This window comes from Microcaecilia unicolor, chromosome 1, assembly GCF_901765095.1.
Source record: "Microcaecilia unicolor chromosome 1, aMicUni1.1, whole genome shotgun sequence".
In the NCBI taxonomy this organism is placed as follows: Eukaryota; Metazoa; Chordata; class Amphibia; order Gymnophiona; family Siphonopidae; genus Microcaecilia; species Microcaecilia unicolor.
Genome location: NC_044031.1, coordinates 131,446,347 through 131,464,418, shown reverse-complemented (window position 1 = coordinate 131,464,418; position 18,072 = coordinate 131,446,347). Strand labels below are relative to the sequence as shown.

The 18,072-nt window shown below is 43.6% G+C and overlaps 1 protein-coding gene across 1 annotated transcript in view; it reads left to right on the top strand.

The window, feature by feature from the left end:
* EFCAB1 (EF-hand calcium binding domain 1) overlaps positions 1-18,072 on the top strand; it is a 72,220-nt gene that overhangs the window by 45,602 nt on the left and 8,546 nt on the right. The window contains 1 exon segment of the mRNA XM_030200391.1: positions 4,956-5,060. Coding sequence (XP_030056251.1) covers positions 4,956-5,060 — 105 coding nt within the window.

Genomic DNA, 18,072 nt, shown 5'->3' with positions numbered 1-18,072 from the left:
GTTGTCACTCAGAATTGTACGGTACATGGCCCCATCCATTCTCCCATTGATGCGGTGAAGTAGTCCTGTGCCCTTAGCAGAGAAACACCCCCAAAACATAACATTTCCACCTCCATGCTTGACAGTGGGGACGGTGTTCTTTGGGTCATAGGCAGCATTTCTCTTCCTCCAAACACGGCGAGTTGAGTTCATGCCAAAGAGCTCAATTTTTGTCTCATCTGACCACAGCACCTTCTCCCAATCACTCTCGGCATCATCCAGGTGTTCACTGGCAAACTTCAGACGGGCCGTCACATGTGCCTTCCGGAGCAGGGGGACCTTGCGGGCACTGCAGGATTGCAATCCGTTATGTCGTAATGTGTTACCAATGGTTTTCGTGGTGACAGTGGTCCCAGCTGCCTTGAGATCATTAACAAGTTCCCCCCTTGTAGTTGTAGGCTGATTTCTAACCTTCCTCATGATCAAGGATACCCCACGAGGTGAGATTTTGCGTGGAGCCCCAGATCTTTGTCGATTGACAGTCATTTTGTACTTCTTCCATTTTCTTACTATGGCACCAACAGTTGTCTCCTTCTCACCCAGCGTCTTACTGATGGTTTTGTAGCCCATTCCAGCCTTGTGCAGGTGTATGATCTTGTCCCTGACATCCTTAGACAGCTCCTTGCTCTTGGCCATTTTGTAGAGGTTAGAGTCTGACTGATTCACTGAGTCTGTGGACAGGTGTCTTTCATACAGGTGACCATTGCCGACAGCTGTCTGTCATGCAGGTAACGAGTTGATTTGGAGCATCTACCTGGTCTGTAGGGGCCAGATCTCTTACTGGTTGGTGGGGGATCAAATACTTATTTCCCTCTGCAGAATGCAAATAAATTCATATACTTTCCACAATGTGATTTTCCGGATTTAATTTGTGATGTGCTATCTCTCACTGTTACCAATAACCTACCCTTCAATTATGGGCTGCTCATGTCTTTGTCAGTGGGCAAACTTACAAAATCAGCAAGGGATCAAATACTTATTTCCACCACTGTATGTTCTATATCAGCAAGCAAAGAGAAACAGGCTTGCATTACTTTTTGTCAGGAGGAACAAAAGATCTGGGACTTAGCATTCAGCATGGGAGTTTTCCTTATAGCATCATATCTTTCTAGACATTGTTAATATATGGCCTGGCTTTAAGGCTACCACTGGAATAGTGATGGCCAAAGCTATGCAGCCTAAAACAACTGAAAAAGTACTGACTAGGCCAAACAACAAGTAAATGATTTAATATTTGAGAATCTGCAAAAAGCAGGTCTGAACAATGAGTCCTGCCACAAATTGGTACAATTTTTAAATCAAATACAGCACCTGTAATGAAAGAATGATGGATCAGATGAATAAAATGGGGCTTATAGTTTTTGTATAAGATGATACAGAGTTCATAAGATGGTGTGAAAAGTATTGCAACAGGGAGATGTGAAACTGTTATCTCAAACCGCACGATGAGAAAAAACAAAACAACTTGTTCCCAAAACATGCTGATAAGACGCGTGGGAAAGTATGATCTCAGAAAGTGAGAAAGATTAGGAGCAAGGTTTCTCACCATGTACTTCTATGGAGAGGTTTGTGTATAAAAGAGGGGAGATTTTGCCTTAGTTTAGGAGTCCTCCCCAACGCTTCTCTCAGACGGCAGGGCGCTGTGCAGATAAACCCAGAATCTGATGTCTGTATTTGTATCAACTTGAAGACTTGTCTTTGGGTAAGAAATAAAATGTAACTATCTATCTAAACCTATCTCTGTCTCTATTTGTATTGATTCTATCTTCTCATTACCTAACATTTAGCCTACAAGGTAGATCACATACAAGTGACACTCAGTGTTGGACAGAAAGCAGTAGTTATGGGAATTAGTTTTCAATTACAGCTCCTAATGCCACCCCCTTATGATTGGGTGACAATGGAGATTAGAGAAACTATACAGAACCCGATATATGAAATAAGTACCTTTAGTCCCCCGTGGGAAAGAGTCAGAAAGAGGTCTATAAGAGGAAGAATTTAAACAACATCAAAATCAGATAGCCAACTTTCTGAGCCATCATTTAGATCCTCACAAGTGGTCTGTTGACAATGAAGTGGCCTGAAAACTTTCACAAGTGGTGACAACTGAGAATAGTCGTATTTGCGACTAAATTCACAAAGTCTATTACAATACAGTAACTATAATTTGGATAGCTCTTTACTGGCCCAGACAGATTTGGTTCCCATTTCTCAGAAAACTAACACAGGATGAGCCAGTTGTCTTACCAACAGTTCCAACATTTCTAACTCAGAGGAGATGTATTTACCATCTCAATCTAGGTTCCCAAGCTCTTATGACTTAGACGTTGAAAGATTCTTAATACCACAATTTGAGAAGTGTAAGAGATACTAATTTAAAAAGAAAGAATCTACTAGAAAATCCTATGGATTTAATTAGAAAAGATTCTTGGTATATTAACCTGAGTAAGAATTCCGTTAACTCACCTGTACAATTAGTACTGCAGTATCTCCTCACATTGTCAAACTGCAGTCTTCTCTACAAATTCAGTGAAAGTGCATCTTAATGCAATTGCAGTGTACCATGAGCAAGTGGATACACAATCTCTAAACTCCAGGCCTCCAACTGAAAAGCCTGCCGTGTTTTTGTAAATGGGTTTGCTAATTAGAAAATGTATTTTACAATCTTGGACATTTCTAGAACCTCCATTTTATTGGAAATGGAGAAATCAAATGCATGTTTTGGTAACATGAGAGGCAAAGGAGGCTTACTTGGCCCTAAAACATAAAAAGTGTTTTCTTTTAATATGAGAATCCTATCTTTCCTTAGGGTGAGCAGCAGATGAATCCAGAAACCTGTGGGTTGTGTCCATCTACCAGCAGGTGGAGATAGAGCAATGTTTTGTCCTGTACCTTATAGGATGTGGCACTCCCTGGCCAGTCAATATTCTCTATCTCCAGCAGGTGGATGGACGTGTGCCACAGGCTCCTGTTTTCTGGATAGCTCCTGTTCAGGCTTGGCTGGTTCAATAGAGTTGAGGGTGTTCTGGCTATATGGTGCCTGCTTTAGGGGGATATCTGGTTCCCAGGTCCTTCCCTCGCCCCTTCTTCTCTCCTGGCTTTCCCTCGGCCCTTCTTTCCTCACAAATTTGCCCAGTTTTGAGACTTAAAAATATAAATAAACTTGAAGGTGCCTTGAGGTGGGCTTGCACTTTTCGTGCGAGTGAGGTCGGCTCCAGCTTCAAACCTGCCAACACCTGCTAGTTCAGCTGCAGTATCTTTCCTTTCTCCCTTGCAGTGCCTCTCTTTTTCTTCCCTTTGGTGGCAGAATTGGTGAAGTGCTGCTGTTGCTGTGGAAAACGGAGAACAATGTCTGTTCTTTTTCCGGGAAGATGCTCGCGTCAGGAGGCCCTGGATTTTTTGGACTCCAAGGTTGATGCTGAGTCTTCCCACACGCAGGAATTGACTTTTGCTCCTTCAATGGTTCTCATGGTTGAAGTATGGAGTGGGGTTGGGGGACCTGGGGGAGGAAAGAGATTGTGGGGATTGGGGAGGTTTGATGTTAAAGTTCAGGTGGTTATAAGAAACCAGACTTCCTGTTATCTGGAGTTTGTAGTCATAGGGGGAAGATGGGATGGGGGTAGGGGTTGGGGATTATATATTGTGATTGATATGGTTGTTGTGAAACATATATTTTGATACTTATGGTGGTGAAAGTAATAAAATTGTTTTGAAATAATAATAAAAAGCCTGCAGTGTCGTGAAGCTTAATTTAATGTTTGTCACATTTAATGAGATCACCTTTTGAACCACTGAAATAATGTTCCCTAAAGTTCCTTTCCTGGGAGACTCTATTCCTTGTTGCTGTCATGTCAGTCTTCTGTATCAGTGAGTTGCAGTCTCTTGTTCACTATGAGCAATACACCCAATTTTTCAACAGATTGATGCTTTGCACGCTCTCAAAGTTTTTGCCAAAAGTAGTTTCAAATTTCCACATTAACCAGCCAGTTCTACCATTTTTTTTCCCATCTCCACCACATAACATCGAAGAGCAGTCATTGTACATGTTAAACTATAAGACAGCATTGCAGTTCATCTTCAAAAGCTCTCTAAAATATGAACTGAGGAGAAGGTGATGTTGTGGAGCAGGGAAACATCCACACAAGCTCAGAAGCCTTTCTACAGGTTTCTGGAAGAGCAGACGCAGACCTGATGGCTATGTTGGTAACACCATTTGTGTGACTGCAGGATATTGTTGCCCACCCTAGAAGGGCTCCTCCCAAATTTCTCTGTAAGGAGAAAAATACTTCTGGACTCTTTTATTCAAAAAGATTTCTTGTGTACTGCCTGGCTTAAGACACAAAAGTGCATTGACAGAATCTTTGCTTTCTAATTGCTTCATGTAATACAAATGCCTTTTACTGTTCAGGTTATTTTATTTTACCCATCGGAAGTAACTTCCTTTTTCTCTGTTCCCACATTTATTCTGTTTTATTCATGCCACTTACTTTTCACTTGCAGTATCAGTTAATCCTCTCAGTTCCACAGTGAGATTTGTGCTAATCAGTCTACCTATGATACTTAAAAGTAATAAAGTCCATGTTATTCAAAAAGGATCTTTTTTTTAGCTTTCCAAACATGTTCACCTTTGTAGCACATACATTTGATGTTTATTCTAGGAATCAAATAAAGGTCATTTCTATATATTTATGTAATATGCATCAGTTTGATTATATTATAGCCACTATACTGAATGCTAACTAAATGCTAATTAATTTTTGATTCACTGAGATGAGAATGTATAATCAAGTCTTGCACAGAATTCAAACATATAATATTCTATCATGAAGGCAATTTATGTTCTAATTTAAATATATAGCATGAAGGTAATACAACTGTGCAGAAGTAAAAGGCAGCATGTGCATCACCTTTTCCAGGACCACGACCATGATAGCAAGCTATCGTATGACGACTTTGAAAAATCAGTTAAGGAGGAAAATCTTCTGCTGGAAGCATTTGGCCCATGTTTACCAGATACTAAGGTATATTTTACTGAACTAGCGACTTATACAACAATATTTATTGTCCAAAGGCCAATTTTCTGTGCTGCCTTTTAAATTTTTATTAAGCTGTTTTTATTTTGTGAAATATTTTACCTTGCTGTTTGAGTTTAGGATGATACGGTTTATTATGTTGTTATAGTGGGAATTAACATAAATGAGATGGTGAGATTTTCAGTGCTGACAAAAGTTATCACCTCCTTGATTGATAAATCACAAATCCATGTAGTCTGGACATTAAAGGGGCAAGTCTATAAGTAGGTGCCTCTGTTTAGGCATTTTGATGCCACATGATGAAACCTATACTATAACAGTATCTGGGTGCCTAGGTTCTATTTTAGAATACTGTTGTAACCTAGTATCAGGTGCATCTACATATATGTGCCCACTGTTACACCAGCTATACATGGGGGTAACTGTGGTCATGAAAATGTGGCAGGGGTGCATGTAACTGACAGTATTCTGTCAGTTGAACATGCAGCCCTGCCCTTGTCCCTCCCGCGCTCTGCCCATGTGAACACCCACCCCTTGTATATTTGCGCTATGCTACTTACCTGCGCCATTACAGAATAGTACATAGTGGGGCATAATCAAACGGGGATGACCATCTCTAAGGACATTCCGGCGAAGGGGCGGGGAAACTCGTATTATCGAAACAAGATGGATGTCCATCTTTCGTTTCGATAATACGGTCGGGGACGCCCAAATCTCAACATTTAGGTCGACCTTAGAGATGGTCGACCTAAATGTTGAGATGGTCGACCTTAGAGATGGTCGTCCACGGTTTTCGGCGATAATGGAAACCAAGGACGCCCATCTCAAAAACGACCAAATCCAAGGCATTTGGTTGTGGGAGGAGCCAGCATTCGTAATGCACTGGTCCCCCTGACATGCCAGGACACCAACCGGGCACCCTAGGGGGCACTGCAGTGGACTTCAGAAATTGCTCCCAGGTACATAGCTCCCTTACTTTGTGTGTTGAGCCCCCCAACCCCAACCCCCACTCCCCACAACTGTACACTACTACCATAGCCCTAAGGGGTGAATGGGGGCACCTACATGTGGGTACAGTGGGTTTCGGGTGGGTTTTGAAGGGCTCACATTTACCAGCTCAAGTGTAACAGGTAGGGGGGGTGGGCCTGGGTCCGCCTGCCTGAAGTGCACTGCATCCATTAAAAACTGCTCCAGGGACCTGCATACTGCTGTGGTGGAACTGGGTATGACATTTGAGGCTGGCATAGAGACTGGGAAAAAACTGTTTTTTAATATTATTTTTGAGGGTGGGAGGGGGTTGGTGACCACTGGGGGAGTAAGGGGAGGTGATCCCCGATGCCTTCCGATGGTCATCTGGTTAGTTCGGGCACCTTTTCAAGTAAAGTTGGCCAAATGCTAGTTAGTGACGCCCTTCTTTTTTCCATTATCAGCCGAGGACACCCATCTCTTAACCATGCCACCATCCCGCCTTCGGTACACTGCCGACACACCCCCGTGAACTTTGGTCGTTCCCACAACGGAAAGCAATTGAGGACGCCCAAAATCGGCTTTCGATTATGACGATTTGGGCAACCCTGAGAGAAGGACGCCCATCTCCCGATTTGTGTCGGAAGATGGGCATCCATCTCTTTCGAAAATGCCCCTAATAGAAGCTCTGCAGTCACTTATGTGCTTAAGTGTACACTTACCCATAAAAGTGCTAGTATTCTGTACAATTATGTGCTAATGTAGCATAGATATGGGTGCCTTGTTACTGATTTCCTCTTTATACATTTAGATAGTTCCTCTGCAATTGTGTCAGTACCAGATATGATTGGTCTGCCAGGTTTCCAGGTTTATGGATCTTTGGCAGTATATAGAATGTGTCGTCAAATTGTCTTTGAATTGCAGGCTAAAGATTTAATTTCAGACAGAACTAAGGTAGCTTACATTGAGGCATATTTTCAAAGCACTTTGGGAGGCTAAGTTCCATAGGTTTCTATGGAACTTTGGGAGGCTAAGTGCTTTGAAAATAAGCCTCATAGTATCACTTCTTATCGGACCCGCTCTAGCATGGGCATTTACTATCTGGGAACGTGGTGACCCTATGCTCAATGACCTTGCTGCATTTCTTTGCCAGTTTAAGAGAGTGTTTGAAGAACTGAGAAAAGTCTCCTTCAGCAACAGAATTACTGAATCTCTACAAGGGAGCTCCGATCGTGGGTGAATTCGCCATTCATTTCTGCATTTTAGCTGCAGAATTGGCCTGGAATAATGACAACTTAGTTGCGGTATTTTGGCAAGGATTGTCAAGTCTTATAAAGGATAAACTCATGGGCCAAGATCTTCCAGCCGATTTGGACAGTCTGATTTCCTTGTGCCTCAAGTGGATACCCGGTTCCAAGAGTGGGCTTTAGATTGACAACGTACTAGAAGCTTAGGATGATTTGCAGAAACCTCACACTCAAACACCTCTGCATTTCCCTCCAAAGGACCTGTGTCCACTGAGAAAAGCAAACCCATGCAAGTGGATCATGCATCGTCTTCACCTGCAGAAAAACTGCATAGGCGCTCCCTAGGCCTCTGCTTATATTGTGGCAAGAAGGGTCATTTCGCCCGAGTGTGCCATAGAAAACTGGGAAACCAACAAGCCTAGCCCCAGTTGGGGAGACAGGGCTAAGTTCCTTCTCATGCCCTCCCCATTTCCAGCTGATGATACCAGCTTTTCTGTTTCTGCACCAGATTGATTGACTCTGGAGCAGGGGGTTGTTTCATAGACGCCGCTTTAGTTCAGCTCCACCATATTCCTGTGGTGATGCCGTCTCACCCCACTGCTGTTTCTTCTACCTTTTGGAGTGTCCAGGGAACCATCACCCACCATACAATACCTATCCCGCTTTAACTAGGAGTTTTGCACCAGGAGGAGATTTCCTTTTTGGTGCTTGCTGCTACTACTACTACTGTTATATTAGAACTTCGTTGACTCCCACAGCACAACCCCCGGTTCAGTTTGTAAAGTCAACAAATTGGTAGCCTGGAGCTCCTCTTGTTTGCACCTGCCTGAGGCCGGTACACCATTCAGTCCCACTATGCAACTTTAGCCTGGAATAGACCACAGAAGTACCTTGGGTCTACAGGGAATATGCGGATGTCTTTTTTCAAACAAAAAGCTTAGGTCCTCCTACCACATTGACCTTATGACTGCACTATAGACCTCTTTCCCTGGAGAGACACCTCCCCATGGCAGATTTGATCCTCTTTCCCAACCTGAATCAGAGGCTATGATGGCTTACATCAGAGAGAATCTAGAAAGAGGCTTCATTCGTCCTTCCACTTCGCTGGTGGGAGCAGGCTTCTTCTTTGTCAGTAAAAAAGATCAAGGGCTTCCCCCTGCATTGATTACAGAGGTCCCAACGCCTCGCTATAAAGAATCTGTATCCTGTAGAGTTCATTTTAGAATTGTTTGACCGCCTCCAGGGTTCACGGATTTTCACCTCCTCCGAGGAGCCTATAACCTAATTCGCATTCAAGAAGGGGACAAGTGGAAGACTGCATTCAGCACATGAGAAGGACACTACGAGTGCTTGGTCATGCCCTTCGAATTGGCCAATGCTCCAGCAGGCCTTCATCAATGATATATTCTGGGACCTTCTATATAAATGTGTTCTTGTATGCTTGGATGCCATCCTGATTTTCTCCCAGTCTCTTAAACAACACAGGCAACAAGTTAAAATGGTCCTTCATCACCTCAGGAAGAATAAATTATATGCCAAGTTGGAAAAATGCAGCTTTGAGTGTTCAGAAGTACCCTTTCTAGTCTATATTATCTCAGCAAAGGGCCTGTGGATGGACCTGGCTAAGCTTACCTCTATCCTTGGTTGGCCACAACCATCTGGACGCCGGCCCCTTCAATGACTCTTAGGGTTTGCCAACTGTTACAGACAATTTATCTGAAACTACTCTACCCTCGTGGCTCCATTGACAGCCATGACAAGGAAAGAGGCAGACCCTCGGCACTGGTTCTTGGAAACGTCAGTGGCATTTGATCGCTTGAAATGGACCTTTATGACCAGGCCCATTCTTCAATATCCAGACCCTCAGAGACGCATCTTTGTGGAAGTAGATGCTTCTTCACTGGGACCCGAAGTGTTCTCCCCAGGTCAACACCATTTGCATACTTCTCGAAGAAATTTTCACCAGCTGAAAGAACTACACCGTAGGTGATCAGGAACTATTGGCAATAAAATTGGCTCTTGAGGCGTGGCACCATCTGCTGGAGGGAGCTGAACAGTCCTTTGTGGTCTTCACTGATCTCAAGAATCTGTTGTATCTTAAGGAAGCACATAGATTGAATCCCCATCAGGCATTCTGGGCACTCTTCTCGCGCTTCAGTTTCCTCAAGGTTTAGACTGGCTGTGAAAAATGGACACACCGATGCCCTCTCTCACATGATAGATATAGCTGACGAGTCCATGGACTTAAAACATTTCATTGATCCAACCAAGATCCTGGCTACTTCGCTTCTTCCAGCCGATAAAACGGTAGTTCCCAAGAGATGACGGAAGGCAGTTCTTCGTTGGGGTCATGATTCTAAAATTGCTGGACATCCAGGTGCCAAGAGGACCTTTGAGTTGATTTCCCAGTGATATTGGTGGACAAATCTTAGGAAGGATGTACAAGATTATGTTAAAGGCTGTCCTACCTTCACCTGCTATAAACCCAACCAGAACTGCGCCTGGGGGCTACTTCAACCACTTTACGTTCCTAGCCATCCATGGGAACATATTACTATGGATTTTATCACAGATCTTCCTGTCTCCAAAGGATCCACCACCATCTGGGTGGTGATTGTTTATAATTTGCTTGTTCCCACCACCTATTCTGACCTCATCCTCCCCCAGACTGCTCTTACACAGTCCAGGAATTAACGAACTCCATGATCAGAAGGACTCGCTGGGATATAAGAAGATAGTTTATTACAATCTTACCAATAGCAGTACAGGCAAATCTGGCAGTCATATGATGGAGCAGCATTACATGACACGTCTGTCACCCTCCTTCTCTTGTAGCCTTCCTTCTGTTCTAATACCCTTCTGACTCCCATTTTTATACTATTTTCACCCTATTCATTTCAATGGACCCCAGCTTTGTCACCAGGGTTCTTGGACCTTATCAGTTGATCAAAATGACTTCACATACTATCAAGCTCTAAGTATAAATAAGATATGCTCAGAGCGCATCTTATTAGATGACTTTGCATTTTCCCCAAACTTTCCCTAGCCCCTCCTTTGGATGTTCTCACCCGGGGTGCAGCTGACCCAGTACTATCTCTACTTAACCATAGCAACTCTTGCTCATGACGTCTTGTAGGTGCCAGTCTCAGAGCAAATGCCCCCCTCCCTTGGCAGCTCAGCACTTGCTACAGTGAAATGTAACTGTGTCAAAGGTGATCTCTGATTTCTACAAGCTAGCTCTCTTTTGTATCAGAGATGATTTTGATTTTAAGAAGCCTAGCTCTTATTATGTGTTATTGGCCTGTATTTTACTGAGAGCAAGGGCTAGCATAACTCTTCATGATGTTCTCCAAAATGGTTCATTTCATACCTCTACCTTGTTGACCCTCCACGTTCTGCCTAGCTCGCCACTTCATGCAACAAATCTTTCGTCTTCATGAACTACCAATAACTATCACCTCTGACCAAGGTACTTAATTTACCTCTCGCTTTTGGCGCAATCTAAATTGGACCCTTCAGATAAAGTTGATCTTTTTTTCCGGTTATCACCCTCAAACCAATGGACAAACACAACGGGATAATCAGATCTTGAAAACATTTCTTCAGACTCATGTATCTGCTACCCATGATGACTGGGCAGCATTGCTCCCCTGGGCGAAATTCTGCCATAACAATCATATCAACGCTTCTGCTAGTGCATCCCCATTCCTGATAGTTTATGGATGGCACCCTAGAGTACCCCAACCCACAGGCCTACCTTGTGATATACCCGCAGTGGAGGATTCCTCCTTATGCTTCTCTTACCCAATTCTGGAAGTCCACTTAAGAACACCTGCTCCATGCTGCCCAGGTCTATAAGAAGGAGGCAGAGAAACGTCAACGTCCTGCATCCACATTCCAGGTGGGAGATCTGGTCTGGTTATCAACACAACGCCTACGCCTGAAGACACCATCCTCTCAATTTGCTCCACGATTTATTGGCCTGTAACCAGTCCTCCGGCGACTAGGCCCCCTTACGTATCACCTATGATTGCTACCTTTCCTATGGATTCATACTGTAATGTTTTTTGTGTCTCCCTTCTGAAACCCTGTACATCAGTGCCTGACATCCATGATCAAAGATCAGAATATGAGGTTCGAGACATCATGGATTCCAGGTGACTATGTGGTCACCTGCAGTACGTTATAGCATGGAAGGGATGTGGTCCTGAGGACAGTTCTTGGGAACCCATTGCCCATGTCCATGTCCTAGCCTTGCTCCACTGGTTTCACTGCTGATTCCCAGTCAAGCCTGGTTCTCCCATGGGGACCATGAGAGCTTTGAGGAGGAGGGTATTGTCATGGTTGGCAGAGGCACACTTATTGCCAGGCAGGGCCTCCAACCCAGGAACACCCGCAACATTGGGTCAGGAAAGGAGCGGTGCCACCACCATGGGCTGATTAGGGCTTTTGTCGACAGTGACCAGCCGGAGTTAGGCGGAGTCCATAGGCACAAATACACCTAACTCATGCCTTTCTGTGCTGAGGCTTAGGCATGGTCAAGGGACGTCATTCACTTCGTGTCCTCTTTAGGTCATCGAGTTCCTGCTTTACTGCTCTGGCAACTGTTGTCTTCAGTCACTGTTTGAACTGCTCTGTGCCTGCACCCTTGGTTCTTGCTCAGCCGAAGCCCATTTGGGATAGGCTGCTCCATGCCTGCACCCTTGGTTCCTGCTCAGCCGAAGCCCCATTGGGATAGGCTGCTCTGTGCTTGCACCCTTGGTTCCTACTCAGATGAAGCCCCTTTGGGATAGGCTGCTCCGTGCCTGGCCTCTTGATCCCTGTTGTATTGTAACCTTGGGGAGATTTGTCTGTGACTGGTCAGCTCAGTTCGCCTCAGCAGTCGCCTATGAGCTTACCATCTAGTCGTTACAGTCTCTTAGTGTGCAGCAGGAGAAGCCCGCCGTGTTGGTCAGCCTGGAAGCAGAGAAAGCCTTTGATAAAATGCAGTGATCTTTTCTCTTTCAAGTTCTTTCCTATGTAGGCATCCAGGGCTGGTATTCTCAGGCACTTCAGGCTCTTTATACAGTAGTGACATAGCTATGGGTGGGCACAGGCCCACCCAGCTGCAATGCCACACTGCTCTCTTCCCCCTTCTCCTCTGCAGCATCCCGGCATCTGCACTTTGGTCTCTGAACCCCCTTCCCTTCCCAGTGTTGGTACAGGTGTACTCGGCGCCTGCAGCATTTCATTCTTGCTGCTTGTGCCGGCCCCGCAGGCTTACATCTGCTGCGTTCCACAAGACAGGAAAGAGGCAATATCTTCAGCGAGGGCGGGACATGGCAGATGGAAGCCTGTGGGGCCTGTGCAAGCAGCGAGAATAAATCGCTGCAGGCGCCAAGGATGTCTGTACCGACATTGGGGAGGGAAGGCGTTCAGGGTCACCGCAGAGGAGAGGGAAAAGATGTGGGGTAGGTGGAAAAAACCCCCTCTTATGTTCTTAAAAAATATCTCCAGGAAGATATTTATGTTATGTGATTGGGGGGAAGGGGGCATGTGCGCGTGGAAGGGCCCATCCAAAACACAGAGTCTAGCTACGCCTCTGTTATATAGGCCTGGATACAGCTTTGTTGATAAATGGTATTAGAACACAGACCTTCCTTATTTTCAGAGGTACGTGCCAAGGTTGCCCTCTTTCCCCACTACTTTTTGTATTGTCCCTAGACCCCTTATTACGTGTATTGCATGCTGCTTGTGATGTTTCTGGGGTCTCTCTAGGCCTTTCTATCATAAAAGCACTTGCTTTTGCAGATGACTTAATGTTGATTTTTTACTGATTTGCCCACTTCTATGCGAGCCTCGTTTCAATTGATTCAAGAGTATGGATTGTTAGCAGGTTTTACTTTAAATTTATCAAACTCTCAAGTATTGCCGCTGCCGGAGATGGTTCAGCACCGATGGTGAGGCACTTTCCCACTTCAGTGGGCAGGTGGTAGTCTGTGATATTTGGGGGTAGTCATACCATCCACCCTAACTTTACTGTATGATAGTAATGTTTCTCCTGTATTGTAGTCTATTAAATGTAAATTGAATTTATGGAGAGCCTACCCTTTGTCTCTTATGAGCTGAGTTCTTTTGATTAATATGATATTTTTTAAAATATGTTTTTCAGATGTTGCCCTTATTCTTAAAAGCTAAGGATGAAAAGCTGCTCTGTCACATGCTCCAATCATTTGTGGAATGGGAAGCGTCCACGCCTTTCTATAGCGTAGATCCAAACTCTGAGAGTGCATGGAGTTTTGAGCCTGCTGAAACTTCATTACTTGTCCATAACCTGTGGTGTGAGGCATATTAACGATTGGTGCAGGGCAACAGAGCATTTTTCTGTTATTAGCTTCGAAACTGCCCTTATAGAGACTATTCATTTTAGTTATTTGCTTCATACCATGGGTCACACTCTACCTTGTGAGTTTCACGAGTCTGGTATTTTTTAACCGTTCTTTGAGAGCAGTGTGGCATTGGCTGTGCCGCTAGCATCATTTTTCATCAGCAGTCACGCCATTCCTGGCCATTCAGAGAAATCCAGATTTTTCTCCAGGAACAGAGTCACAAACTTTTCAATCTTGGGAAAATAAGGGCATCAAAGTTCTCTTTCAGGTGCTTATAGATGAGGGACACATGAAGCCTTTCTTATATTTACAAACTGAATTTCGTTTCCCTGCTACAGATCATTTTGCCTACTTGCAGCTTATACATTATGTGGGGAGCCTGATATAGGAGCATTTATGCGAGGACGTTCAGGAAACTTTATCTACAGCTTACACTTTGGGCTCCCAACTCTGTGTTCCTCTTTCTTTTCACATAGATTTCGGCATGACCCCACTCCTGATATTGATTATACTTGATTGCTAACTCAGTGGAACAAGGACCTGGAAACTGAACTGGATGAAACAAGTCTGCATCATAGTCTCTCTACTGTCTCCACTATAACATCTAATGTAGTTATGGGAGTTGAACTATAAATTTGTTGTGTGTCTCTATGTATCTCCAAATCGTGCTTATTAAACCCGCATAACTGCAATGGATATATATCCTAAATGTGCTCGAGTTGATGCATATCAGAGCATATGTTTTGGTTTTGTCCAGGAGTACTGGCTTTTTGGCATTAATTGATTGTTTTTGTGGCTCAGATCTGGGGGGGAGCAGTGTGATATGCCCCCGAGCTCCTTTTTGGCAAATATGTCATTGCAAAACCCACCCCAGCGGGCCTTTTGGGGTTTTTATCAAGAAATTTCTTAATGGCTAAGAAGACAATACTTCTTCTTTGGTTGTCCTCTGACATTCCTACTTTGCCACTATGGAGACAGCAGATAATTTTTCTTTTGCAAATGCAGAAACTGGATATTCATGACATTAGTTCCCCCAGGGGCAAATATTTTCAGCTTATTTGGGAGAGATTTTGGCAAACACTTACACCTCGAGCGCATAATTGAGTTTTGAACTTACCCTTTTAAGTTATCCTTTTGGTTGAATTGTGGCACCTAGCTGCCATGAGTTGGGGTGGGTGTAGTAGGGAAGGGGGTTGTGGGTAGAGGTTGGGGTTGTTTGGGGGGATTTTTTTTTTTATTTTATGAAAGTGTGTAGGTATCAGATTGTTTACGGACTGTGTTGTTATGCATTAGACTTTCAGTGTTTATCTTGTTTTATTCTTCTTAATAAAAAGATTTAAACATAAAAGATGTAAGGATAAATGATTGGGCACCCTGGGCCAACTGATGGATGAGGACTTGGTGGAAGAATTTTTGGACTACCACCAATTGCGAGATTTTGTACAACATAAGGCCCTTGGGGAACTTCGCTTAGAAGAGACTTCTCTTGAAGTGGCCCTTCACGGGGGTGGTTCCAGAGGGGAGGGGGTACTTCTAGGATATATAAAGCACTGCTCACACAGGGCCTCTCTCCATAAGATATGTAACAGATTGGGAGCTGGTTCTGGGAAAGAGCTACAATCACAAAACATGGGGCAAAATGCTTTGTTCATTAAGTGTCCATTGCTAGCTCCTTGGTGGAGAATGGTTATAAAATCCTGTATATGTGGTTCTACACTCTAATATGCCTACAAAGAATATATAGTTTGGGTACTCGGGAGAGTTGGAGGAATTTTGGGAGACAGGGGCCTTTTTTCATATATGGTGGTTGTGCCCTCAAGCCCAGAGGTTTTGGGATCAGGTCCTTGTTTTAATTGCAGAAATTTTGGGGACACAATCACCTAAACAATTAGAATACTGTTTATTACATGTTGTCACATCTAAATGCATTGTATTGGCGGTGGCCTAGAATCAACCCATAACACCTTCCAGAGCACACATGATGGCAAAGTTACAATATGTTTACATGATGATCAAGCTGACAGCTTTTGTAATGAATTGGATGAGAGCTTTCACCAAGGTTTGGGAACCTTTTTCAAGGTGGAGACAAACTGTGTTAGGACTAAATGACTGACATTGGGCCAGATCAAGTGATACAAGTGTGCTGCATTTCATTAGTTTTTATAGTATATATTAGAATTAGTGGACATACTGTTGCTCTTTGAGAAGTAAGGGGGGGGGGGGGGTTGGGAAGCTTTAATGGAACTGGACTTGGGAGGAGGGAAATTATGAGACCTTGCAATGTACTGAAGAACCAAAAGAAGGAAATGCATTCCCTCCCACCTGTTGGAGATGCCCTAAATATCTACAGGCTTTCCTCCTCCAAACACGAAACACCGATGTTCCCAACCCCGCAGGAAAGCTGTGTTACCCACCAACGTCAAAAAAGGACCGACACCTTGGCTACTCCCTCCCTGACCTTTCCACCATTTTCAGGTTCTCTGTAAGGCCACCAAAAATGGATTCCTCTGCTCTCCCCTTGCCCCCCCCCCCCCCCCCCCCCCCCCCCCCCCCCGCTTCTAAAACCACAAACGGGATGCTTTGTCCACACCAGCTCTCCCCAAACTCCTCAGGGGCAAAAAAAAAAACCCTTGCCGAGTGGATCTCATGAATCCAACGCATTAAGGATGCCACGTTATATGCCCTCAGGTCTGGCAATCTAAGGCCCCCTTTCTTCCTATCCTGGCTCAATTTCTCAAAAGCAATCCTCGGTCACTTCCCATGCCAAAAAAAAAGGAGCCCATCAAACCCCTAAACAGATCATCCTCAGACTTACGAACCCATAATGAAACCATCTGGAGTGGGTAAAGTAACTTAGGCAGCAGTACCATCTTAACCAACGCCACTCGCCCCAAAAAGCTCACAGGGAGGTCCTTCCACTGGTGACAGAGCTTTTTTACCACCTCCAACCGATTCTTTACATTTCTCCTGTACATGGTAATTTAACAAAGGAGCTTACCAGGGCACTTAAACAATTACAAACTAATGAGCAGATAAGGGAGGGGCGATGGTACTTCAAGATAAACAACAATACGTGAAAGAGGCATACAGACAGCTATGTGACAATATGTTTTATCGGGCTCTACCCGCAGATCCTATGATAGAGTTGATAGAGGATATACATGGGTTATTGATCAATGCACATCAAAAGGGTATCATTAAAAGGAAACAATACAGATATTTGGATCGTCAATTTCCAAATGTGCCAAATATTTATTTTTTGCCCAAAATACACAAAGATTCTATCAACCCCCCAGGACGCCCTATTGTTAACGGTAGAGGTTCAGTTCTTGAACCCCTGTCTCAATACTTAGATTTCCATCTTAATATGGTAGTACCTACAGTTGCATCATTTATTAGAGATTCTACTCACTTGCTGCAGAAATTGGATACTTTACAAATAAATGCAGGGGAACAAGTCATGCTAGTCACCCTCAATGTTGCAGCACTCTATACTAACATTCCTCAGAGAGAAGCTATTCAACTAATTGAACATCAATTAAATAAAATGGAATACTCCAAAGAAAGAAAAGAATTTTTGAATAAAATAGCTGAAAAGGTAATATTGAATAATTACTTCACATTTGAGAGAGAATTCTTTCTGCAGATAAAAGGAGTAGCTATGGGTGCCACGGTAGCCCCCACTTTAGCGAATTTATATATGGCTCAGTTCGAAACCCGACATGTGTATCAGAGTGCCCATATACAACATATAAAACAGTGGGTTCGGTATATAGATGATATACTGCTCATCTGGAAAGGGGAAATTAGTATTCTGGAAGAATTTTTGACTAATGAGTGTAACCCTAATATCAAGTTTACAGTGCATATAGGAAATAAAGCAGTAGAATTTCTAGATGTGCACATTGAATAGAAAAATAATTATTTCGTCACTCAAGTGTTTAGAAAGCCCACAGATAGAAATACCCTTCTCCATTATACCAGTTTCCACCCGACTCCTTTAAAAATTGTTATACCTGTAGGACAGTTCCTACGTATTTGTAGGATCTGTTCGGAGAAACAAGATTTCCTAGCACAAGCAGGACAGATGAAACAAAAATTTAAAGAGAGGGGGTATCCAGGAAAAGTTGTGCATAAAGCATTTAAGAGGGCATATAATGTGCAAAGGCAATGGCTGTTTAATAAAGGCACTAACCACAAAGAGAAACGTCTTACATATGTATTTTACCCTATGTTGCACAGTCCCATCAGATAACGCAGATTATACGTAAACATTGGGGAATATTAGGGATTCATAATGTATTTCAGGAAAGTCCACGTTTTTCATTTAAACGTGGCCAAAATTTGGGAGAAAAATTTAAGGCACATAGATGTATAGGTGAGACTGAACGTCAGGGTCATCATAAGTGTAAGGGATGC